This window comes from Amblyomma mixtum, chromosome 3, assembly GCF_055824585.1.
Source record: "Amblyomma mixtum isolate Tamu chromosome 3, ASM5582458v1, whole genome shotgun sequence".
Lineage (NCBI taxonomy): Eukaryota > Metazoa > Arthropoda > Arachnida > Ixodida > Ixodidae > Amblyomma > Amblyomma mixtum.
This window is the reverse complement of record NC_143014.1, coordinates 214,186,945-214,213,758: the sequence shown is the minus strand read 5'-3', so window position 1 is coordinate 214,213,758 and position 26,814 is coordinate 214,186,945. Positions and strand designations below refer to the sequence as shown.

At 44.2% G+C, this 26,814-nt stretch overlaps 1 protein-coding gene and 2 pseudogenes across 2 annotated transcripts in view; 1 reads left to right on the top strand and 2 right to left on the bottom strand.

Moving 5' to 3' along the window:
- The window catches only part of LOC149353615 (uncharacterized), a 99,251-nt gene that overhangs the window by 21,213 nt on the left and 51,224 nt on the right, over positions 1-26,814 (top strand). For both annotated transcript variants that reach the window (XM_089582691.1, XM_089582690.1), the window contains 7 exons: positions 3,328-3,721; positions 6,967-7,023; positions 7,162-7,352; positions 10,340-10,500; positions 15,418-15,794; positions 17,667-17,819; positions 25,933-25,994. In XM_089582691.1, coding sequence (XP_089438817.1) covers positions 3,328-3,721; positions 6,967-7,023; positions 7,162-7,352; positions 10,340-10,500; positions 15,418-15,794; positions 17,667-17,819; positions 25,933-25,994 — 1,395 coding nt within the window. The remainder of the gene's footprint in view (positions 1-3,327; positions 3,722-6,966; positions 7,024-7,161; positions 7,353-10,339; positions 10,501-15,417; positions 15,795-17,666; positions 17,820-25,932; positions 25,995-26,814) is intronic.
- LOC149353617 (uncharacterized) lies at positions 21,726-22,518 on the bottom strand (annotated as a pseudogene).
- Positions 23,269-24,137, bottom strand: LOC149353616 (uncharacterized; annotated as a pseudogene).

Below are 26,814 nucleotides of genomic sequence, written 5' to 3'. Positions count from 1 at the left end.
TACTTCCGAAGCACTGTCCAACGCGGCTTCGATGCGAAACAGGCTTAGCGATGACCAGGGCAGCCCGAGAGCAGTGCAATTCGTCGCCTGGCGCGCCCGCGTCTAGCGCCGTTGCCGAAGGCGTGCTACGTGGGCAGGCATGCTTTGTCGCCGCCCGAGTATAGCCAGCAGTCTTTCTGATAACATCGCTATTTTGTCTTTCCTGGTGCGAACTTCAGTAGCCAAGCAGCGCGCAGGCGCTGGTGTGTGGTGGCAAAGTGTTACACCGGATGTGGGCCGGGCATGAGTCTAGCGGCGCAAAGATGCTTGCCGCTCCGTGTCCCTGCTTGCAGTAGGCGGCAGTTCGCAAGCGGCGACTGGTGCGGCACGCCGGCCAAGTTCTCGCTTTTGTGTCAGCTTGACAGCAGACTCCATTCTGAGCAGACTAACGTTGGAGCAGACGACGGTGCCACATTCGAGTCAGTATGCATGCTGTGACCTCGGTGAACTATGGCTCAACAGGCCTCGCTAAGCCGCCATGTTGTGTTGACGACAGAAGCCTCTGATTGGCTTCTTAAGATGATGTTTGCTGTGAGTTGAGGGGGACGCGCGTTGGGAAACCAAAATTTAGTTTTTTTCGCTATTCAATCAATCCAGACGATGAAACGAACCAAGGTATACATAGAAAGAAGGGTCAGAATTCCAAATACACACGTCGTTAAAAATTTTTGGGAAACATTTCACGACCCCTTTAATCTTGCACACAACTCAAACCAGCTGAACAAAAATGGAGCAAATGCTAATAATTGCAAATTGACAATGTGCCGATTTCTAAATTTTAGTAGCGCTAACAAAATTTTGATATTAGCTTTTGAATATGGGTACCTTAGCTAGCATAATGTGGAAGTAAATGTTTTTTCTTCATAATTTCGTTTTTTCATCATAACTCATTCATAATTTGGGCAGTAAAGGGTTAACATCTGCCCTTAGCAGTGAATCCATTCTTCAAATCCAAGGTGGCAGTGAGAGCAGGAAAGTCTCTGTTGCTCATGACAGTGATGTTTGCTTGCACCTATGTTAGTAAAAAAGAATACTTTAGGACCCCATACAGCCCAAAATATTTGTCATGAATGTGCACATGTTTCTATGAGGTGCATGATAGTTTCTTAGTCAAGTCCGAAATATCGCACAGGTCCAGTTGACCCATGAAAAATGGGTCGGCTACTATATTGAATAGGATTCCTGTGGATTGTTTATTTCTTAGATACTTAAGGGTGCATATAACTAATGGTCTTAGCTGGAAGCAATGTATTGATTGCATCATTAACAACAGTTACCACATGCTTGGTTACCTGCACTGCAATATTTTTAAGGCACCTGTTCCTTTTAAATCAACTATGTACAAAACTTTAGTATGTTTCAAATTGGGGTGTTACTGCTGTTTGGGACCTCTGGAACAATCTACGACCACCTTTGTGTTAAAGAATGACTGCTCCAGAGTGGTATCAAGGCTTCCCAAGTCTGGTCATGTATATGCGTTGTGAGCAGATGACTCCCACAGAAGACATAATCGGTGCTTTTTGTCATAGATTTACCCAGTGTGCTCATGCACTGCAACGCCATAGTGAGAGATCACTGATCACTTTCCCACAGATGTGCCTTAACTAAATGTGCTCTCTGGTTTTGTGGAAGCGCTGCCGTCATTGGTCACTGGTCCCAGAATCGAGGGGAACCAAACCCGTCACCAGGTTATGGTGCTCGGCTGCTGACCCGAAAGACGCGGGTTCGATCCCATCCACGGTGGTCTAATTTCTATAGAGGCGAAATTCAAGAGGCTCCTGTGCGATGTCAGTGCACATCAAAGAACCCCAGGCGGTCGAAATTTCCGGAGCCCTTCACTACGGCGTCTCTCATAGCCTGAGCGGCTTTGGGACGTTAAACCCACATAAACCAAACCGAACCCGTGACCAACTTTAGTCGCTGCGCCTGTTTTCTCGGCCTGCTCGGGCAGCGCTAACAAGCACAGCTGCCCAATCAAAATGGCATTGGTTTGCTACATAGTTTCGTGCAGTTGTTGCATCCTGCATGCAGATTCCAAGCTGCAGTGTGACATGTGAAGAAAACTCTTGCGAAGCAAGAGTTCGTCTGCTGCGTGCGCCTTAATCATGGTGGCCGGCGGTGTTGCACCGCAGCGCTGCAGCACGGCTGTGCGCCAGTGCATACCACCTATACTCGTTTTCAGTTTCTCGCACTTTTACATGCTTTTGGTTTTTTGTTTGGCACTTGTGTTTGGTGTACTGCATCGCCTTTGTTTGATTTAAGTTTTCTTGTGTTTTGTTTATTCTCAGTATATATTATATACTCCCCTCTCTATTGCTTTCGTACTCTTGAGGGTAATAAAATGAAAATAAGTTGGAGTGCATTAGACAGCCACTCGCAAATGGTGAATGGCGGCTTGCAACCTTAAAAAAAAAAGTATATAACGAATGTATGTAGTCATTACTCACCGTGGGGCTGAAACTTCCTTCGAGGCTAATGAAAAGGCTTGAAACCAGAATGAGAGTAGTGCAGAAGGCAATGAAAAGGAAAGTAACAGCATTGCTGCAGAAAGATTAGAGAAGATACACTAGTGGATAATGTTCTGGCTGGGATTAAAGAATAGAAATGAATGGTCAATTAAGTGTGCCGGAGAGGGAGGATACCAAAGGGCAGGAACCCTAACTGAGCACGGCATATAATGATGGTTTATGGGGGTTTGATGTCCCAAAGCGACTCATTCTGTGAGGGACACCGTAGTGAAGGGCTCCGGAAATTTCGACGGCCTGGGGTTCTTTAACGTGCACTGACATCGCACAGTACACGCGCCTCTAGAATTTCGTCTCCATCGAAATCCTACAGCCGTGGCCGGGATGAAACCCCGCGTCTTTCGGGTCAGCAGCTGAGTGCCATAACCACTGAGCCACCGCGGCAGCATGAATAAGTTGGAGTGATGAGCTCAGAAAATTAGCTGGAATAGAATGGCCAGGGCTAGCGCCACACATATGGCTTGCCTTGAACTTGGATTGACTGGTGTTGATTATAGTTACTGCTCAGGGTTCCTCTGCATGAGAAACTGGTTCCACTTCATAAAAGTGCCGAAGTGGTGCAGTGGTTGCTGCGAAACATACAAAACAAAGCTTGATGTACTGTATTCTTGTCATACGCCACTAGTGATAGCCTGTAGTAGTATGAACGTGAGCCGAGCACAAACTCTTGTCAAGTCTGAAGAGTCTACCACGTGAGCAAGTTTTGATTGAAAGGTTTCACAGCCAGAGGTTTGCTACATGAAGTGTGCCTCATTGCTTGCAGGTTGGCTGCTTCACCCGAGTGGCATGTGGAGGAGCAGACTGACCGGCATGCTGGAGCAGGTGCAGGAACATCTGTTCAAAAGGATGACTGGGATGCAGAAATTATGGCGGAAACTTCTGTTCATGGCAGTCGCACTCATCTGCAGCCCTCACCAGTCATGGCCATGACCACCAGCAGGCGTACTCTGCATGAGAACTCTAAAGGTGTCCAGACTTATGTGCAAGACATGCGCACTCAACTGCAGCCGCCACCATCACCAGTCATCCACCTTGCTCCTAGCAGTCGTACTCTGCCTAAGCGCTCTTATAACAAGACCACTTTGCCTAAGGGCACAAAGAACGTCCAAACTAGTAAGAGTGGCCTCAATCCCATGCTCGAGAGGGATATTAAGAAGGTGAGCAGTGTCATCCTTTTGCTGTCTATATGCCTGTGCCATATTTATTGCAGCCAGTTGAGCCAAATTGCATCATAAGGTCGACCGTGGTACATGGTGCTGGATTTATATATATATATATATATATTATAGGTAAGAACGGTGCTTAGATGAGAACGGTAATCAAGGTCGACCGTGCTACATGGTGCAGGATTTGGAAAAAAATACTTCAGGTTTTCAAATTATAAAATTTTGGGTTGCGAAGTGAATGTAAATGATGAAAATTGGTTACAAAATGAATACGCACGCACACACACACATTTTTTTATTTTCAGTAAAATTTTTATATGCGATGGGCAACTGTGTCGATGCTAGAGGTCTAGCAGTTTTACAAGCAATGCTGTACACAAAATTGCTAGTTTGGATCCCTGTAGAAAGTAAAATAAAAATTTGTTGAGCCTGATTATTTTTTTAATAATTGTCTGCCAACTTTCCTGTTGGAAGACACTGCACGAGCAGCATGCGACCATTGCCGCCTCTCAGTTGCTTGCATGATTCCGACGCTGATGGCTCTCGCGTGTTGCTAGCGGGGATGGCTGAGCGCGCTGATGACGCGGTATGGGTGGGAGTATCGGCCAAGCAGTGGTGCTAGGAGTGTTAAACGATGTAGCATTGTGGCACCGTCGGCACCCACAAACATCGCAAGGTCTTGCTCGGGGTTTACCCATCGGAATAGTGCTTTCGCACTAAAAGTGTTGCATTATATTGTTTTAAACTATAAAATTAAAGGCCTAACACAGGCCAAATTTTGTTCAGTTATCATTACTGGATATTGTGTTAAGAGAGCAACGGTCATGACGCTGTCCTTCGTTCCATTGTACTGCGCAGCAGCAGCTGTCACCGGTCATGTATTGCGAGTAATTCTACCGAAATTTTAATCGCAACAGGGAGCACATGTATAAACGAGGAGTCCTGCAAAATATGCGAAAATATGCCAAATATAATAATAATAAATAGTTCCCGACTTGAAAATCTAAAGCACAACTTTTGAAATCCCAGTGCAGCTTTCGCGTCAAAAGTTTACTCAGGCTTTGAGGGACGCTGTAGTGAAGGGCTCCGGAAATTTTGACCACCTGGGGTTCTTGGGGTTCTTTAACGTGCACTGACATCACACAGTACACAGGCCTCTCGTATTTCGCCTCCATCGAAATTTGTCCGCCGCAGTTGGTATCGAACTTGCGTTTTTCGGGTCAGCAGCCGGGTGCCATAACCACTGAGCCATCGCGGCGGCTGTTCTTGGTATATGTAAATGATATCTCTGAAAGAAATTGCACCCTGTGTGCAGTTATTTGCCGACAGCTGGCACTGCCCATGATGTTTTATGCTTGCAAACACATTTAACACGAATTCAGACTTGGTGTTCCACTTAGAAGATGAATTTGAATGTTAAAAAGTGCGTTGATGTCTGTTTTACCAAAAACAAAAAAAACCTATTGATTCCCAGTATATGGTTAATAAGGATTTAATGTGTAAAGAAGCTGCATATAAGCATTTAAGTGTAACACTGTTATCTGATTTTCATGGAGTGCACATGTTGACGACTTGGTGCGTAGAGCTAGCAGGGCACTGAGTTTTATTCAAAGGAATTTGATATGTTCGCATGTCAATTTGAAAAGTACTGCCTATCTGAGCTGCATTACACCTATTTTGGAATATGGATGTGTGGTTTGGGACTCTTTGAATAGGACACTCATCGCACACATCGAAAATATTCAAAACCATGCAGCCAGATTCGTCTTGGGATGATTCAGAAGGAAAGATTGCGCAAGTGCCATGAAAGACCAACTAAACTGGAAACTCTTGCCTCCCGCAGAAGAAAATTAAGACTTAAACTTAATCTGTTCCATAACTTAAACTGTTCCATATAATTTACAACATTAAAACCAGCATTAACAATGGCCTCTATCTCAAAGAGCCACACTGTCTCCAGGTGCATAGACCACTGTCTTAAAATCCGCAAATATCGCTTGAAACAGAAGCGTGCTGTGTGAATGAAGGTGTATTTCAGTAACGCGTTCTGCTGGGCGAGTTGGTTCATCTTAGTAATCTAAAAGCTTTTAGCGCAAAACGAGTAAGAAAGGACGGGGAGCGCTCTTTTGTGTCTGTGTTCTATCCCCGTCCTTTCTTAGTCGTTTTGCGCTAAAAGCTTTTACATTACGAAGGTGTATTTTTTTTATAACCCCCTGCTGTAATGTTTTCGGGTGCTGTGGAATAAACTCTGAAAGAATTTCGATGGAGGCGAAATTCCAGAGGCCCGTGTACTGTGTGATGTTAGTGCACATTAAAGAACCCCAGCTGGCTGAAATTTCTGGAGCCTTTCACTACGGCATCCCTCATAGCCTGAATTGCTTTGGGATGCTAAACCCCCATGAACCAATAAAGAATAAAGAAGCATTCAAGCATCCAGGAGGATAAATTTTTTCTGTGCAATCTTGGCATGCTCCTTCAATAACAATTTGTGCCTGATGGGGATATTGAGGCTTTGCACACCAGCAGCATAAGAGGGAGACCCCACAGCCACATGCTATTTGTTGCTTTATGGTGGAAAGCCAGTGGCTTGGTACAACTGCCCAGAATTTGCTAGGCTATTTTTTTTTTAACATGCAGAACGCTGACTGTGTATAATTTGAGGCATCAGTGGCCCCTGTGGGTGAACTGTGCATTTTTTTTTTGTTTTCATTGGCCCATGACCATGGTCACACCCGATGGAAATGACGGGCTGAACTTTCCTTCACTTTGTCTTCTCCTTCATTTCCTTTATCCCCATCCCTATGTAACGAACTGGGCATTAGGCCTTGTTAGCCTCCCTTTTCCCCCTCTGTTTTCCTAATGACATTTTCCTGTACCTATGTGCCAGCTGTGCCCCAGAACATTTGAGGTTACCTATACCACAGGTCCTGTTTTTGCTATGCAGTCATGAACAGATGCTTTCTAATGCGTTCTTCAGGTGTACACTAGCTGTATCCTCTAAAATCGCTGAGTGTTCAGAAACACCACCTCATATGTAGTGTAGCTTTTGCTCCTGCATTTGATTTATCTGAAATGGTTTCATATTATGCACTGCATCTTGAGTACTGGCTCACCATTTCATTCTTTTTCTTTTTGAAACATTTGATTGTGCTCTCTTGCCTTGTCCACTTGTTGTGAGGTTGTGTTTAAAGTCAAGCCAACTATAAGCACTTCATGTTTTCTCCTTTGTTTTTCAGGTTGTGTCAAAGCATCCTGGCGGCATATGGCTGTCTGACTTAGCATCAACGTACCAGGTAAGGAGTAATTGCGCTTGGCACCCTTTGTCTTAAGTGGCTTTATTTGGAATGCGTGCTTACACTGCACGTCAGTGCACTGTAGCTAAATTCTGCTTTGTTAGAGCCTAATGAAAAGTGCCTTTCATCATGGTGCAGGAGGTAATAGGCCGCGAGCTGCAGCCGAGTGACCATGGCTTCATCAACATGCTACAGCTGGTGGAGAAGTGTACGGACATACTATACATTACCCGGCCTTGCCCCGAAGGGGACTTCATGGTTTGTCCGCATACCAGCCTTCACAAGGAATTTGACACCAGGATGTTGGTTGCCTTTGAGTCAATCATCAGGTCAGTGGGTATGGGGGGCATCTGGTTGCTTGGAGTGCTCTTCGGGGTGAAGGGACATTGCACTTCAACATGGGATTGTAAAAGTTTGCCTGAGATAGGTGTGCATCAAGTTTTAATGTGTAGTGTCTCGAATAGAATACTATACAGGACTCGTCAGTGCTGAAACTGCTGCAGTTCGGTTGTTGTTATGGCACAAAGATTGTGCATAGTGATGCCTCTGTTTCTTATTCAGTTTTTTGATGTGGTTACTGTTGATCGCTTGCCCCGAAAGTGCGTGATGTTCTGGCTGCACAGACTTCCAATTCATGCTGAAGCCCTTGGCAGAGGCCAATTTGTAAAACTTGCAAGGCCTCGCCCACAAAATACTGGAAAATTTTAATGATACTAAAACTTCATTTGGCAACAAAAAATGTCACCCCGAATTCATATCATCAAAAATGAAGAGTACTAATCACATGTCAAACTGTCCTGTGCCTGTTTGACAAGGTGCAGTGAGCTTCACCGGCTGTGTTGGCATTGTTGCCAGTATGTTAATTGCTGGCATTGGCTCGAAAGCATGACTTCGTAGCCTAGGTTTTTGGCTTTATACTCAGTCCATGCGTCCAAAAAAATCCACATCCTAAACTGCTAAATTCAGTACAACTACACCGATTGTATAGTACCATTGCTTTGGAATGACTGCAAATTTTGGCATTAATTTTATGATGAGGAGAGGTCGTACTTCTGTTTTCAAGAAGCCCATTTGAGTTCAAAGTGCAGTGTATGATTTGCTCAAAAGAAAGTTGTATGTCTGCTGGCAGGTTCACACCTACCATCCTACCAATACAGGGGCAGATTTATGGGTCACTTTCGGAGGGGGCAGTCCAATTTGAACCATGTATTTCTTGGACTTTTGGGTTGGGAGGGGGTTCAGCATGAGTTTATGCAAAATGTAAAACGCCTACAGGTGGCACTTGTCTTAACTTAGCGCCTGCGATCACGTTTTGCGTGTGGACCAGGGTCTGCTGCGCAGCTTTGGCCACTTGCTAACAGTGCTAGCGCTGTAAAATGCCACAAGGTGAACACAGAGTGTGTTTGAGGGTAGCCTCTGGTATTGCACTTTTCTCCACGCAACACCACTGTCATGTGGCAAACCCGTCATTCGGTACACTGCTTGGCATGCAATGAAGCCTCCCAGCTCACCGAGGGCTAGCAGCGGCCCTGTTACCAGTATACTGGTAACAAGAATAGATGTTTTATGATAGGTGGTGGCCAATTCCAAAGCACCATTGCAGTGGCTGTGATGCGAAGCAAGCAACACCTAGAGAGCGGTGCGCTGTCGTCTCGGCAGGAAGCACGCCGCTATTGTGGGTGCACTGCATTCTTGCTTCTATGTTACAGATGAGCTTAGCTGTTGCCATGTCTTATGTGTAGAATTATTGATGTATCAAACTTCCTTGCAATCTCCAGGGAGTCCGATAAGTCCGGGCTTTACTTTATTTGCTGCTGTATGATAGCAAGTTGGGCTGGTTGGGTGACGTTCATTTTGAAGGAAAGCACACAGCTCGAAGGGCAAAGAATAAGTACACAATACAGTACCTGTGTTTCTGTACTTCTCATTCTTCATCCTGCATCCTGACCGCAGTGGTTTGAGCATCCACCTGGCATGCGGCAGGTGTGGGGTTCGATCCCCAGTGCCTCTTGGTACCCACCGGTGATACAATGGGTACAAGCTTCGCCTGGCCTGGCGCTCAGCTTATTCAGGGTGAAACGCTTGGGAAATGGGTCTTTGACCCCACCTGGAGCAAACGAAAATACCTTGTGCCATGGTGCTCTTTGGCCGCAGATGCCCTTGCGCCATTAAAATTCATTCTCATCATCATCCTGCATCCTTGTTTGTGCAGTTTTTTCCTTAAAAATTGACTGTATTTGCATTCGTTAAAATTGGAGGTTGCTCCTCTTTAATAGCCTACATGCACTAACGCTGCCGATTTATTAGGCCTATCCATTACAGAAGGGGGCCTGCTTGATGTGGCTTGTGTTTACCACTGGTGAGTGCCACATCGAAAGCGTAAAATATATAGATGGTTTTTTGGCTCATTTTCATCTCAAATAGGATAGAAGCACAGCTATTCAGGCCGAATTCTCACGTCAGTGAAATATTTGCTCGGAACTCGGATCTGCCACTACTGGTTGTGCAACACTCCGCTGGCAGGATTTTTCAGCGTCACTGACCCAAGCTTACACTGCAACAATGCTAAGTTGTCGTTTATGCTGGTGTCATCGGTTGTTGTTTGACAGACTGGTGTGAGGCAGAGCCTGCTGACGTTGGTGTCATGTTGGCATAGTTTGATTACATATTGAAAAGCCATTATTATTGATGTGATTTCAACAGCTGGGTGATGCGCCCCAATTTTACATGTGCTGTCTTGTTGGGGCCATCACTTATCACTTCATGGGATTGAGAGCCAACTCCATGTGGCTTAAAATGAATATAACAGTAATACGACATGCTTCTCTGGAGGTTCTTAACAGATGTAGTGAACAGACCGCATATTACAGGGTCACAGTGCAGTCATATCAGTAGTGTGTGGTCAGACAACAGTGGTGATTATGCAGCTTAACGGTGATGCCTCTACGTGTGCAGCCGATGTTTTCTTGCATATGCATACTACACTTTCTTGCAAGTAAGCGCCTCCACATACAGAGTCGATGTATATAATGTATTTTTTGTAAGTACACTGATGACTGCATCAAAAGATATATATCCACTGACTTTTGTCATGTAATGGCTATAAAGGATATCTTTTCCAAGTACGAATACTGTAATCACCCAGCTGCTATGGTTTTTCAAATTTTGCATACTTTAAAACAGACAAGGTAGCTTTAAAGGGAAGTTAGAGTCATGTTTATACAGGCAGTACTAGGAAATTTTAGCAAGTAGCTTTTGCGTATATGAAATGCAGGGCTGATATTAAGTGTCTTGCCACTTTTGTTCTTCACTGCAGGTCAAGTAACTCACGTGGCATAACTGTGGATGAGCTGCTGGAGGCATACCAAGGGAAAACGGGGAAAGTGATAAATCCCTCTGATTTTGGACTCACCCGTCAAGCCTTTGTTTCTCTCCTGGCGAGCAACTCGCACCTGACTTACGACTCCTTAGGGAGAGGTTAGCATGGTGTTGGTGGTGTACAGTGCTTGCTTCCATTTTTAGTCTTTAGTGATGCTAAAAATTCCATTTTTCTGTGTGTGCGTGCATGCGCTTGGAGGGGGATCGGCAGCGCAGATTTTTTTTTTTGATCTTGGTAGTACTTATATATGCACTTGTCTGATCAAAAACGTTGTGGAAGTTACGTCTTTCTTATCTGATGCTGATGTTGCTATTTGCTGTAAATTTGGGCACTTGGGGAGTTAATGGGGTGTTTGCTTGCTGTTTGTGATGAGCAGGAAGTGCCATGCATACGCCACTCAAAGGACTCATGAAGGTGCTTGAAAAGGACACCAGAGACAGACATGAAATCAAGCTGACTATGTATACTCTGTTTCATACATAGCAGTCAACACTGCCAAAGCTAGTGTGCCTGTTCACGCACGCTGAGTCCCTGCCCAAAAAGTAGTTCGCCAGACAACCAAAGTGCACACAAGCATATTTCGTTGCAACAAACCCTGAGGGAAGATGCTATTCTTAAAATAAAAATTTTGATTATTAGAGGGATCATAATGAAATTAGGTCTGATTATGTATTTCTTCTCCTGTTTTCAGAAATATAATTAGTTTCAGCATATCTAAATTAGTTCCCATATTATGGGAAAATAACTGAAGCCTAATTTTTGGTTCCAATTGAAACGGAACTGCAGCCAAAGACCTGCCATGTGGAGCTATGCTATTTATATTGTTATTTAGTTACATCATCATATCAAAATTTTGAGTTACTTCAAAGCACTGTAACTATGAAATATAATTGGTGATATTATTGCTCACAAAATTTAAAAAGTTTGACTCAGCCATGAAAAAATAGCGTAGCACCATCGCTTAGTTCTTTCTGAATTCAGTGGTGTAAGATTAATTGAAATTGCGCCTAAAAACATAGCAAAAACTTCCATACGGCTAGTCAAGTTGGCAAAAACACAAAGTTGAGAAAAGCTCATTTGAAGTATGTGTGCCAGCCATTAGGAGGTCATTGTAGATGCCTCAGAAAACTGCGAAATGTGGGTATTCCAAGGATTTTGCAGTAGTGAGTTAATAATGGGATTTAGGGAAGAGTGCCAGCTTATGAACAAGACCAAGATGGTGGCCATTGGGGACGAAGTTGCAGGAAGCGATGGGCAGGAAGTTCTGCGGCATTTCGATGCTTCGGAGGCATCAGATATATCATTTTTTAGTACTTGTTGTAGGTCGAATTAGACCTTGAAACTGTAGGCAGGTACTTTAGAGTACATTGAACCCGAATATGCCATTTTTGAAAAATCAAAATTTTTGCTTTTTTTTTTACCATTTCAAGAGACTTGTCTCCCCTTAAGTGCCCTGACTGGCACCTCCTGGACTTGGTTTAGCTCTTGTCAGGTTTTCGTCGTGCGACTCTTGGAGACTAAAAGAGAAGTAAGAATTATATTTGGTGGTATGATACGCAGCTGGTAGGGCGAATCGCTCTTACTCAATCCGTACTTAAGTAGCTTACACTCAGTGAAAACTATAGCCAGAGGGCCTGAACAGTAATCACCTCACAGCTTTGACTATGATTTTCAATGCTCCCACTTCGTTTTAAACCGTTCTTTGTTTTCATCCAAACGCTCATCGAGGTTTAGAGAAGAACAAATGATACGTGGCTGAGTAATATGGTTTTTCGGATGTACTACTTCTGCAGCCTCTGCAGCATTGCCTGCTATTTATGAAATGGAGTATAGTAGATTACCAATCAGGAACTCCAGGAATGTTTTCTGGGCATGGACAGATAAATTTGTTGGCATTTTAGTGTCCACTAATGGCGAATCAGAGGTACCAGAGAGTGGGGCAGGACACCTGGAAAGACTGAAAGCCAAAACCCGTTAAGAACGTTTAAACCTCTCTGTGCTTATCAGAAAGGTGTTTTTTTTTTTTTAAATGGACCCTCTGGTGTCCCGCACTGATAAAACTAGGTGTAGACACCAAGCTGCTCTTAGGTGATTTGAACCCTGCAGGTTGAAGATTCCTAAAATGCAGTTTTATGTGTTTGCCTGTGGCAACTAAAATGCACATTTTCAATGCCTAAAAGTCCAGTCTCTTGTGATGACACCAGATGTATCTTGTTAAGCTCATTTAGAAAGCCCTTTTTAGAATGTGAAAAGATAAAAATTTTTCAGCGCTTTTCTAGGTGAGCTTGTACTTATGCTGATGTAATTGTTGTCTTACCCCAAATACATATTTTTATGAGCAACATGAGTGCTCATCTTGAGCAAAGTACAGCAAAAGCGCGTTAATGTGAACTTCAAGGGACTGGAAAGAGCGTTAGAATTATTGAATTACCCTGAAAAAAAAAAAAAACTATTTTTTTATTTCGTGAAAGACTGGACAAGGGTTGACAGTGGCGAGAAGTCATTGTCGAAGGTGTGTGGTCCATGAGTGACTCTGCTGCATGAAATTCAGGTTTTCAGTAGGGCAGTGTCACCAATCTCATATTGTGCCGGTCATACCTAGACACAGCCTCCCTTCAGGAGCCCCTTCGGATTAACATTGAGAGACCTATAGCGCCTGAATTGATGAGCTTACAATGCCATAGACTTGCGTGTGCATTGGCCAAGACTGAGCTGGCAGTTCAAATTAACCGGCTTTCCGAGTTTACAGAGCTCAGATTAATGCGCTTCTATTTTACAGTTGTAGCTGTTGTGCACGTCTAGGGCCAAAGTGTAAGTAACGGGAAAGAGAGGAGCGCTATTTTCAATAATTGCCACGTGCCATTGCAAAAACCTAGAGACCATGGTAACAGTGCTGTGATATGCAGTAAAAGCTTGTTAAATCTAACTTCAAGGGACCTAAAAAAATTTTTAGATAATCTGGAAGTTTCAATTATTGTATGACCCCGAAAAAACTGACGAGGACAGCTTGCGTCACAGTAAACTGACAAGAACTGCTTGTATCATGGTAAATTTGTTTGGTGAAAGACTGAGCAATGTTGTCTGCTTTTGGGATGAGAACAGTGCGATAGTGACTGTTTTTCACATTTCCATCAAGGCTTGATTGGGTGCATACTATTGGGAGCTTCAAAGGAGAACTCTTGCAAAATGCTAGGGGCCTTCCCGGCATCCTCTGCAGAGCAATGTGGTAGCAGTGGAGCCCCCCATTGTATCTGAGGTGGTCTTGCTGCAAAAACAGCAAATGGCACGGGATGAGCGTGCATTTTTGGACAGTTGAAGAGTGGACGAGCTGCGTGGGTGGAAGTGAGGGGAACTTTCAGCCAGACTCGGTTAGCTTGCTGATGTGTAGCCTGTAAGCCACGTTTACATGAATCCAATAGTAACACATCGCATTTCCTAGTGTCTCATGTAGCACATAATCTCTGGCACGATAGTGATAGCACGCGGCGTTGCATACTGAAGGCAAAGCAGTGCTTTTGGCGCTACTGGTTTCCCCCCTTTTTTTTTTTGCATTTCATGCCTGCCTCGTTGACTGCTGTGATGTCATACTTTCAATTCTGTGGAACATTTTTTTAAATGCGATATTATTTGCACATCCTGTGTTTGGTTCTGCTATCTTGCAGCTTGGTTAGCTAATTCCGAATGCGATCCGATTGCGTCCGCATGCACCGTGAAAGTCGACTTACTCAGATACGATGCACTTTCCTATTGCATTGCCCTCATTTACATGAATGCACTGCACTAGAAAGTGGATGTATGTAAACGTGGCTATAGCTGCTGTCGAGGGCTAGCACTAAGCTCAGAAAAAGTAAAACCGAAACCAAGTTGTCGAACTATTCTCGGAGAAGGGGCCATTCTTTATTTGTCATGCCTGCCGTTGCACACTTGTTAAAAGTGTGCAGACGGCTCTGCAGCGTGCAGTTTAGGTTTGAGTTGGGCCATCTTGAGAATCTCTTGCCGTGATAGTCATACCTGAACATGAGTTCAGAAGCCCATTTGAATTTACCGGTGTGAGGCTTGTAGCGTCCAAATTAGCAAGCATCTGATGACACAGGTTTACATGAGCACTGGCCAGGACGGCACTGCAGTTCGAGTTATCTGGATTTCCACATTAACAGGGGTCAAATTAACAAGCTTTTACTGCTGCTTCACTGCATATGCCAAGCATTGAGACCTACACAGTGTCTCTGTGCATTATTCCTTGTCTGCTGGCCTGCTGCCTGCTAGCTGGACAAAACACACATCTGTTTGATGGAAGAGGCACAAAATGCTGTTTTTGCGACCGTTGTCACTATTTTCTGTAGCACTCTCGCTGAATACGGAGCTTTGACAAGCCAGAAAAGGCAATGAATGAAATGGAGGTGTCACTGTCCCCGGCTTTTTTTTGCAAGTAAAATGTATTCATCGACACAGATTTTTGGTCGCGTTCCCAGAGGACAGGCTGCACCGCCACGCACTTCAAAATTGGGGTAACCCATACTTTTTAGTAAGGGCGTCACAAGTTTTAATTGACTGGCAGGAGGATTTTTTGTTCATTTTTCTCGGTGACAGATCCATCTTTTGCTGCCAGACAAATGTCAACATAGCCAGAAAGATCCAGGTATATTTTTACTCAAAACAATAATTGGTTGGAATTGTCCTCAGTGCCCCTTCAAAAAGTCAGAATTTGCATGAGTGTTTGCTTTCTTACCTTTCACCTGATTCTAAAAGCAGACTCGTGAACCTTGTAATTGAACAGTTTTTGCATTACAAGGTACCATTTTCAGTAATTGAAACTCCTTTGGAACATTCATGGAATTTTTATAATGTTACGAAGCCTTCCTTATAATTTGTTTGAGCAAGTTTGGCTATATTGAGCGTTTAATCTGTTGCTTGTTGACATGGATAATTAGGGTTTAATCTGCCTTATAAAAAATACCACCTTTAGTTTCACTGCTTTTTACAGTAGGGGCCTTATTTCTATTGTTTGTACGCAGGACAGTTCGTGCTTAAGTGGCATGATGACGTCGACGAAGGAGAGCAGATCAGACCTGGAGCATCGGCAGCCGCTAAAGCAGCTTCACCAAAGGAAAATTTGGGCATGAAAAGAACGGCCAAAGGGACCTTGGCTGGTCAAGCTACATGTGTAGATCTTGCATTTGAAAAGGCTTTGGCAGAATCGCGGGCCACATTTGTGCACTTCAGTACTCCTCCACTTGATTTGCCTGACAGCCCATTTAGCCTCCAAGAGGGCCTTTCGGAGGAGTACTGTGCTGTGTATGTGTCACAAGTTTATGATGTCGACCACTTCTATGTGCAACTGAAAGGATCTGATACCTCGCTTCGCCTTGAGAAGCTTATGGCTGAGATGGAGGTCAGTTTAGTTTTTTTCTTGCTTTTGGGCTGGTTCCTGTTATTTGTGTGCTCTTGTGTTTTCTGTGTGCTTGCCTCAAGCGCACCATAGAGGCCTCCTGTTCTGGTGAAGTATTGAGCAGGGTAGTGGCTCCTCCTGGTGGTGACTTATGAAGTTTGCAGGGTTGTTTGCATATCTGTCTGGCTTTCTGCATGGACCTGATCATTTTTTATTTTTTTTCCCCTGACTGTAAAGACTTTTAACTGTATAACATTCCTTGCTCTGAGTCAGCTGTGGATGCTTGTGAGCGCTCTTGTTGACTTTGTACTTCAAGAACACACTGTCTCGAAACAGTCACCCTCACTAATGTTGTGTTGCAGGCTGTCTCAATGCTTGCGATTATCAGTGCAGTGGTGAGCATGTTGGGTATAGGCAGTGCAATGTGCAATGTCACCTTGGAGGCAGTATGAAGTGAAAGCGAGTGAAGTGAATTGTTTTTATGTGCTAAAGCAATGCTGTGAACTGTAAGGCAAGCGATAATGGGCAGCTACGGATAAATTTTGCTCATCAGGGATTTTTCAGCATGCACCAAAATCTGAGTACTTCGTGATTGGTGCGTTTTGCCTGCATAGAAATACGGCTGCTTCAGCCGGAGTAAGACTTGTGCAATCGTAAGGAGTGGGAAAGTATTCCAAGAAAGCAATTTTTTAATTTCTTTTTGAGTCTTTTGGAATCTACCTTCTAGTATAGGCGTAGCCAGAACAAATTTTGAGCACTCTTTGGTGTTTTAATTTCTCTCGTGCATTGCATAGAAAAAGTATGAGGGTTATTTGAGTTTATATATGAGGGCACCAGGGGCTTTTGTTTAGCACATGTATTAGGTACTTATAATCCTTGCTGGGTAAGGTGTGAAAGGAATTTGATTGCCAAAACATGCTCTGTATTATTTTGGCCGGGGCTTCATTTTCAACGGTCAGGTAACAGCAGCACATACAATTTCACATGTCTGTTTAGCTAGGTGGCTGTGACTGGAGTGGAATGGAGACAGAAATTTGCTGAGTTATTGGTGCAGATTCTGCGTGTGCTTTGCCAGTGAAAAAAAACGAACAAGAAAAGGCCAAGTGAAAAAAAAAACAAACAAGAAAAGGCCTCAAGCCCGCATAGCACCTGGCAACAAGCCATCCACTGTGCTCAGTTTCTTTCAGGCTCCTTTTATATGTTTGTTGCTAGTCCTTTTGTGAACCTTTCATTTCCATCCTTAACTTCAAGCAGGAACCCTAAGCAACTTCCTCTCCTGCGCACCTAGGCCACCACGGTGGCTCAGTGGTTATGGCGCTCGGCTGCTGACCCTAAAGACTCGGGTTCGATCCCTACATACATAGCAGGGGAGAATGATAGGTAATGATAGGGGGGAGAATGATAGGTAATTCGATATGTCCTTTGCTTTCTTACCTTGCAAACCATTTCATGGACCCATTAAGCAAAGCTTCACCTCCTGAGTGTTAGTCCCAACGTCTACAACTTGGGCTCGTTCCACCATGTGCAACATATTGACATGTATGGATTCATGAAACTTGCAAAGGTGAAACTTGCAAATCTGTTTAGCAGTTGGTTATTTGCTTTCGGTAGGCTTTTGCCTTTTTGGCCATCTTTGTCAGGGAAGTATTGTTGGATACTTACTGCTGGTGGTGACTGTTGTGAAGTTCAACAGAAAAGAAGCTTGGCTGTGGATCGTTTGTTCATTTGCAGAGGAACAGTGGCTGATGATAGTAATGGTGTGGTCAGAGTTTGTTGTGCCGTTGTTCAGTGTAAATTACTGGACTGCATGAGTGTTTATGAGGAGGTGCAACAAAGTAGAAATGACCTGAGTTGTTTCTCATGCCTTTTGACCAGGTGTATCAATATTACGACCCCAGTGACAAGATTCCTGCAAACGAGGTGCATGTGGGTATGCCTTGTGCTGTGCCTTACACCTATTCGGATGGCACTGCAGACTGGCACCGTGGACTTGTGATGGCTGTCTGCTCATACCCTCCTGTATGCCAGGTCAGTGCTTCCCTTTAAATACATTGTGAAAGCTACCGGTGTTATCACTGAATGAGATCACCCTCTGGTGTGCAGCCACATTGCATCAAAGATTAGTCTTCTTTCTAAAGGCTCTGGGGGGGGGTGTCTCCATTGGTTTCATGTTGCAGGTGCTGCTTATGTTTGTTGCATGTGCAGCACCTTTGCAGGCTTTTGATGCAACACGTCGCTGTAGTCCAGTGGGCAGAAAAGTCGAAAGTGTGGATAATGTTTATCCATGAGAATCTAGGTGTTATGATTAATACAAATTTCAGGATAGAATATTATGCACAATGCATTATTCTATAGTATGATGGAGATGATCTCTCAAGTGGCTGTGGATGATTATAACAAGTGATCCACTGGGTGCCCACCAGACACTACTCACCATGGCAGGGAGCACTCCTGTCGCATGCCCCTGCTCCTTCACTCCCCTGCATATCTTGGCAAAATTACGAGTGCACACTCAGGCTCACTCACAAAAGTTTGGTCAACGTGCGGGCTCACTCAAACTCGCGTTCGTTCAATCCGCCAAGGTGGCTCAGTGTTTATGGCACTCAGCTGCTGGCCCGAAAGACATGCGTTCGATCCCGGCCGCAGCAGTAAAATTTCAATGGAGGCTAATTGCTAGAGGGCCGTGTACTGTGCGATGTCCATGCACGTTAGAACCCCAGGTGGTTGAAATTTCCGGAGCCCTTCACTACAGCGTGTGCCTCATAGCCTTAGTCACTTTGGGATGTTAAACTGCCATAAACCAAACCAAACTCGCGTTCACAGAGGCCCGGGCTCACTTGACCTCATGAACTCAAAATTGTTTAGGCTCACAACTTGCTTGTACTCGCCCAATCACCAGTCATCCAGGGTCAACCACTCATAGCGAGTTACTCAAACTCACGACTCGTTTAGGCTCAGTCACTCCATTCAAACCACGACTCATTTGGACTTGCTGACTCATTTTGACTGAGGACTCATTTTGACTTGGGACTCTTTTGTACTCACTTATTCATTTTGACTAACGACTCATCTGCGCTCACTCATTTGGGCTCCCTCGCACATTTCAACTTGTGCTTCACCCAGGCTCACCTTGACTCGGGACTCTTATAAGCTTGCACATCAGACAGTTGGATCACATTTACACCCAGCAGCTCAAGTTAAGTGCCTGAGCTGCCAGAAAACTTTGTTGAAAACACGGTAATGCCATGAGCTCTTAACCTCAGCTAGCCTGTAGCCAGGCCTGGCTGAGAGGCCTGGAGACCTGTAGTTGCAGCTTGCGGAATGAAATTCAGAGGCTGCTTTATGTGTTCTGGTACCAATTAAAACAGCAGAGGAAGAATGAGAGCAACTGCGATACAGCAAGCCACAGCTAATACGAAGTGAAGTATATGTCGGTTTCTTTGCAGCCTGGTAAACAATCCAGGGTAATACCGGGAATAGGTGTTACACACACCTGACAGAGGCCTGTCCTCCCAAAACAAATATCCGAGAAAAAGCGCGGTGACTAATCAACTTTTCTTGCCTTTTTGTAATGTTCTAGAGGGCAACAACCACAAAAATTACATACCATAAATAATGAAATTTCCTTATATCATCATCTTTGCCAAAAGCGTATATTTAGTATTACGAGTGCAAAGGAAACTCTTGCGAACGTTATAAACTAGTGCCCAATTGGCATTATGGATTCACTCGGGACCATGCCATTGTTACACCGCAGAACGTAGACTTATTTCATTTCATAGGCTCACAATCTACTGGACTGACCAGGACATGGGTGACAATCTGAATATGAGCCCGAACTCACCATGACTCAGATCATGATCTGAATGTGAGCCCAGACTCTCGATTCGGGTCATGATCTGAATGTGAGTCCGTACACACCCACGACTCAGATCATGATCTGAAATGAGCCTGAGAGAGCCCAAGTGAGTCCATCGACCTGTCCTCCCCTGTTGCCATGATTTTCTTCGCATCCATTCCATGAGCAGGCACTAGCAAGGCCGCAAGGCAACAGTCATAATTCCAGCAGGCTTACTTAACCCAGCTGCTGCCAGCTCGTTAGCTGTTCTGCTTCTTCCAGAGTCACTGGCAGTGCTGTTTATGCATCATTATGTCAGTATCAAGGAGTGCGATACGATATCTATGCAACAAGAAAATGAAAATGTGTGTCCGTTAAAAAGCCAAATACAGTAGAATCTCTGTGATATGAACCTGGTTGTGGAAATTTTCGGATGATACGAATTTGAAAAATTACGTGGCCGAAGTGCGTTGTGTATTAAATGTAAAATTTTGCGTGTCCCAGAGACTCTCCCGTGCCCCTACGGATAATATGAACTTGGGAGCCACAACCGCATCCTAGCTGCGGGGGCACCCATTGCCAACGTCATGATGAGCTGGAAATGCGCCACTCAGTTGCGCATTTCCAGCACCAACAGCAGACGTGCGGCACAATGACTGAGTGTGCCGGCGATTCAAGGCGAAGGCAAGAGTGCATTTGCTAGTGCAATGGTGGCTGGGCATATTGAGAGAAGGGACATGTAGGAAAAATGCCTCCAACCACCTCGCCTCCCAACTTTCCCTATTCCACACGCAGTGGTGTTGTGATAGCCACAGTGGAAATGGCGGTGGCTGCTGCTGCACGATGATCAACGCGATCATGAAATATTCCTCCATATGTACACTTTGAGTAAACAGGGGTTTACTGTAAATGGGGGTTTGCAAGTCGATTTTCTTGGTGGACCCAATGGGAGCACAGAAAGTCTGCATGCAGTTTGCCGGATATTGGTATCATTAGTTCAGCATCTAACAGCATCTCTAAAACCCCTCTGGCCGGATTTGGCTTTTACTTTATTACCGCGAATGCACCACTTGCTGGCTTAAATTACCTGAAGTATGAAAATTTTAATTTTGCTTTTCACTGTATGCTGTCCTTTCAAGTCTTCACGCGGAAATTACATGTAGCAAAAAAATAAAAAACGGACTTTTCTCTGTTTCGTTATACCCAGGGCTAACTGTACCAGTTTTTGGTAGTATGAATATTTTGTGGGGTCTCAGGGAACTCTTTACTACTATATTCAGTATGCAGTGAAGTCAACGAAATGTACATTATACCGCTGTCAAGCGCACAAGTGCACTTACAGGGAGTGCGCTTTGGCATCCCGAGTGACAGTTTATGCTACGCGGTGCTAAACGGGAAGGCAAAGTGCGCTCGTAGTAAAAAAAAAAAAAAAAAAATGGCGAGACAAAATGAGCAGAATTTTTTTGAGAGGTCAACGAAAAAGAAAAAAAAACTTAAAAATTGACTGTTTAGCTGATAGTGCAAGTAAAATGAAATTATGCAGTATCTAACAATGAAAAAAAAAATGGAAATAGTGGAAAAGCAAAGACTACTGAAAATTTTGACAACAAACAAGAGTGGCGGCACACAGCAGAGTTGCATCTGATCAACATTACTGGATCCTTTCCAGTTATCAAACTCCCTCCACGGTGACTGTCGATGCGTGGCGCCCTTCCGTTGCCACTCGCCAGATGGCGTGGCGGCCACGGCTAGCCCGGCGCACCGAGCAGCGCAACGGCAAGCACCCATGGCTTGCCTGGCAAAACGCATAGATTTCCTCAAGATTGTGATATGCATTGCGCCGCGCATATTTTTACTGCTCATTAGGGGTCTATTCAGACATTGAGGAGGGGCTATACAGAGTGGAATGAACATGAGAAAGCACGGGCGGTAAATCTCCCCGGAACAATCTTTCACTGGCACTGTTTGCGTACACTAATACTGAAAAACTAAAAATAAGCAAAGCAAACAAACTGCTTCCCTCAGTGGCTTAAACACATTTATTGCAAGGCACAAAGGGCACGCACACAAGCACACTTTAATTAGTCAACACCACTTCACAATAGATGAGCTTTCTTGCTTGCAATGGTGACTTTCTCATAGGTTTTGAGGCGGTGGTCCACATCCCTCTCATAAAAGTGCATCCATTTTCAATGAAGAAATCAAGAATTGGGACGCGGACGTGGGTTTATGCTGATCGCAACCCAACCGCGTTAGATTACATTCATCCAACTCATCCAGGACCTTCCAAAATAGGTTGCCACAGAGACCTGCCTCATCAGGTGAAAGTGAAATTGACTCATTCACAATTCCTATGAAATGCAGCATCTTCCCGGTGGGATGCCTCAGACTTCCTTTTCTTTGTATTTCCGGTACGTGGTCAAATATGCAATGGAGCCTACTACTGGAGCTGCTGAACTTATGTCCTGCAGGCACAACTGGCACTCTGTGCACTTGCCGATTTTATGTATTACATATACAGCTAAGTACTATACAACACTGCCCTCTGCAGAACTTATGTAGTAGCTGTGGCCATCACTTGTTTGTTCAGGAGTGAACAATGGAATGGAAGTAGCCTCTAGCGGCCTAGCCTCAATGTCGTTTTTCTAGCTAGCTTTGTTCGAGCGATGGGCCTCTGCAATGGTCTTCAATGTTTCTTCCACACCTGCAAGTACAGAATTTGGCTCGCATTCCAGCGAGGCAGTCCAGCATTGTCCTGTGTTCTTCTTCTCCTCGTGTCTCGTTCTTTCGCTGGTGAAGTTATGTAGCATTATACACTTCCACCAGTGCTGTCTTGATGGGTGTGTAGAAGCTCAGCAAGTGAAATATCTGTGAAAGTTCACAACAGTAGGATGGGATTCATCACCTCCAAATGAATGTGCAAGGCCAAAACGCTGCTGAAAAAGAAAACACAAGGTTATAGTAAAAAGTGCTCATCGTCTGTACTTCTAAGTGAAAACTGAAACAATTTCTGTTACTGCCATTCTGTTACTTCCAACGGGTCTTGGTTAATGCGCCTTTGTCAAAAAGGTAATTGATAATGTCTAGCATCGATGACAATGTGACACGTAGAGACTCCGTTGTCATTTGCGAGGCAAATAGCTTTGTGCCCTTCTCAATTGCATTTTTCTCAGTCACGTTCAAGAGCTCCAGAAACTGCTTGATGATTTGAAAAAAAAATGCGTGAATAAAGAATTAAACCATGAAGCCAAGCGACAGCATATATACTAGCAAGTGTAGGCTCGAGGAACAGCAGATGAGATGCTTGCCTGTATTGCTTCAGAACGGACCTGATTCCCCTCGATGGAAGCTTGATGTCGAGTGCATCGAAAACATCATTGAGCGTCCTTTGGTCTGTTTCGGCACAACCCATATATGCCTGTCTTTCTGTTTCATACAGGGTCACATAATGCTGGAAATTGATGCGCAGGTCAGCAGCCTGGGAGTAAAAGAATTTGAACTGTGAAACTGCGCTGAAAATTTTCTCATGCATTTTCTTACTATTCCATATGTGTGCTTCCAGAGGTGGTTTCGTATACACTTGACGATGTGCAGAACATAACATATGAAGTAGATGTTTTGTGATGGCTCCCGTAAATGCTAAGTGAAGTGACAAGAGTTGCCTGACATTCCAAACTGGCTCCACATAGATCTGTTGTTCCCAGCCCTGTCACTGATTACAGCCAGCAGTGACGCATTGTGCTTGTGCAGTTCCAGAATAGCACTCATTAGAAGTTCTGCAAGAACTTTTCCAGGAGCTGCTGCTTTTGTGACAAAGCTTGCCACTGGCTGCACCTAATTTTCAAACAGTGGCACGAACATCAACACCAAGGCAGGGTTGGCAAGTTGGTTTGCGCCTGGTGCTGTAATTTCACTGTAGTCCATAGAACCATCATCTTACAGGAGGCTTTATTGAAGGAGATGCCCTGCTTTAACTTGACCTCATCAAGGAGCTATACTTCCAGCTGTCTTTGGTGGCTTTGCTCGGAGAAACGGGACTTAATTCTGTTTAGTGCAAGCTGGTTAAAGCCATACCTGCATGGGACGCCTTTTATTATTTGGTGAAGGCGAGCCTTTAACGGGAGTAGTAGCAGCTGCATGTTGGCAATCAAAGTGTAGGCCTTCGGGCTTGAATTCTCGGGCATATCATCAGCCACTCGGCATCATACCGCCTTCCGTGTTTTGACTTTGCTTTGGCTGCCGTGAAAGCTGTTTTGAAGGCTAGCTGCTTCCTGGCTGGAAGGACACAGAGTGCTGTCAGTTGTCTGTTCTGTGATTGCATTCAGCTTTCTCTTCATTATAATAAGCTCTTCTTTTAGCTTTTCTCGCCTTGCAGTTGCACGAATTGCTTTGAGACGCATAGACTTTAAGCAAGGCTGCTTTTTCTTGCCATCTTTGTGCTGCTTTGTTCGCTGCAAAAAAAGCTTGTCCAAGGTTCGGCATTGCGGACATGTAGCATTAAGGCGCATTATACCGTATAAACTCGTGTAAGGGCCGCACTTTTATTTTATTTAAATTCGGTTGTTAAATTTGAAGGTGCAGCCGATCTATTATATATTTGAAAACGGGGGATGCGGCCATTACAAGAGATTATACGGTAGTGCATGTGTTGTGCCTCCATGTCTCACCTTCCTTCATTGCTACCAGTTATAATGAGGCTTTTGGGTACTTTTTAGCAGGGCATCCCTGACATGGCTTCAGCGTTTCCATGTACTCGGTCAAGCATTTCAAGTCATCGAAGGACTTCAAATAAATGCTTTGTTTCCCAGTGCAGACACCGCGTTGCACAATCCAACCATTTGCACAGACGGTCAAATCCAGGTCCTTTGACAGTGCCAGAGAAGTCTGCACCCGTGGAATATTGTTATTTACGCTGAGTTTAGCCATTCCTCCCAACAATGTCAGGAGATCAACCTTGAATTTTCTCTTCCCCGTTTGGCAAACAAGTGTTGTGCTCCCATAAGTGTTGTGCTCGAATGCTTTCAAAATATCTTCATCGTGGAAATGAACATCGCAAATTGGACACGAGCTCGAAAGCTTTTTGTCCAGCCTTGGCACTGCGCGTTCCCATAGCTGAAGGCGGTCAGGGTCGCGGGGTGGCCTGAAAAATGCCTTTTCTCACCAACAGACCGCACAGAATTGTAGCCACTTTTGCAACCCGGCACAAAACAGCGCGGCATGGTTCACTGGAAACCACTACACGACATCCACGTATGCAAGCACTAACGGTTCCACGTGCACGCTGCTGCCAAACAAGCCTGACACTCGCTACACTCAACGCGCTGCGTGCTGCAATGCGTCCACTGCTCCTTGCCGGGCAAACTGCATCACGTGCGCCCTCCATGCGGAGCGCGACAAAGAAGAGTCAGGCAGCACTCTGGAGTTTGAGAACTGGAAAGGATCTAGTAATGTTGCATCTGATCGCATTACTTTGTTGTGTTGCTTCACTTGTAGCTATAACTATGAAGTATTTTTTTTATAAAACAGTGTTATAGCAAGTAAAATAAACCTGTGAGTACTTTTTATGCACCATACACATTGTGCCGTCAAAGTCGCTGCTGTCGAGGTTACACACTCGGCCCTCAAATTTTGTTCCGTGAACGCACTCCAACCATAGGGCACTCTTCTGCGAGTGACAATCCACTTTTGATGTTTAGATTTGACAAAGTGCCCTTGTAGTGAGTGACACTGTCCGTAAGTGCACTTAACTTGCCCGCTTGACAACAGTATTAGTTGGGGTGAAATTACCGAATTTAGATAAGTGAAAAGTAATGTTGATCAGTTTTAACTGTTTTTTTTTTTTTTGCCAAGTGGAGGTGCAGGTTGAAAAAATTCATATAAATAAACAGTTGTTGCATGCAGAATTAAAGTAAGGCATCCTATTATTACATGTAAAAAATCACAACAATTCAGTTCTTGAAAAATCTTGCAAGCAGGCCTGTCCACACAGCTGTTGATCCAATAGGCACTGCTTGCATTTGAAACATTTGAAGTAACACATCAATACCTGCGTCTATGGGCCAGGAAACATTTCTCTAAGCAGGGCCCTCTAGTCTTTCGATAAATAGACCTTGTAAAGTTAATTTTTTGTATGTGTTGAATGTAGGTGTGCAGATGTATGTATGGGATGAGTATCCACTTCTTGGCGTCGGCATTCTTGACTCTAAGTGGGTTATTCAGTGGTGAGTTGTAGCTAGACTGTTGTAACATGTACTTTTAGGAGACATTAATAACCATCATAACATGATTGTGATCTTCGTGCAGGTTCTTTATGTTGACTATGGGACTCTCTCTGTGCTGCCCAAGAAGAGGCTGCGCTACTTGAGGTAAGTCGCTACAGGTGAAAATAGCAGTGCACAATATCAAGCGTATAGCCGAGTTTTCTTGTTTGCCCTATGGGGACACAGAAAGTCAGCTTAGGTTGTCTGAAGTATTCAATAAAATATGTATTTTGAAATTGTCAGCAAATTAATCCTTTGTTTGCTTCCTAGAGCATGGCAGTCTGAACTTTTGCCTAAAAATAGGTGCACCTTGTTATGGCGTATAGGCTAAGGATCGTGAAATAGTTAGTGAAATCTCGTTAATTCAAATTAATTGGGACCGTGAAACGCATACAGATTAACCGGGTTTTCGAATTAACCTACCACAGTAAAAAAAAAGAATTCACGAAAAAGTTTTGTTGTGGGAACGGGCTACCTTTGGTGGACAAACTTTGCCATGGGTTGCCGTATATTGCCATGTAGAAGTCTACCGTCCGTGCACGTAGCTCATGCTGGCCAAAAAAAAAAGTTGGCCCTTAATACAAGTCTGCTCATACTCCCCTCAACCCCCTCCCTGCTTCATCCCATCGTGGCATTTTCTTCAGTTGTAGTTTCCCGTAGGGTAGTGAATCTCGCTACTTGCAGAATAAGCACTGTCTATAATGCAGCTACAGTAAAACTGCATTGATTCGTTTTTTAAAAAATGCGAAAAAAAATATTATCCGGAAAAACATGTGATCCAAACAGCCTAAATTTCAGAAACAAAACTGTTATATGAGGTACAGAGCCATTTACAGTTCAACCTGTATTTTTTTGGTTTTTTTTAGCGAAAGCTCCACTTCTCACATTCAAACATTGAAGGTCATGTTACGGTGCAGATATCACC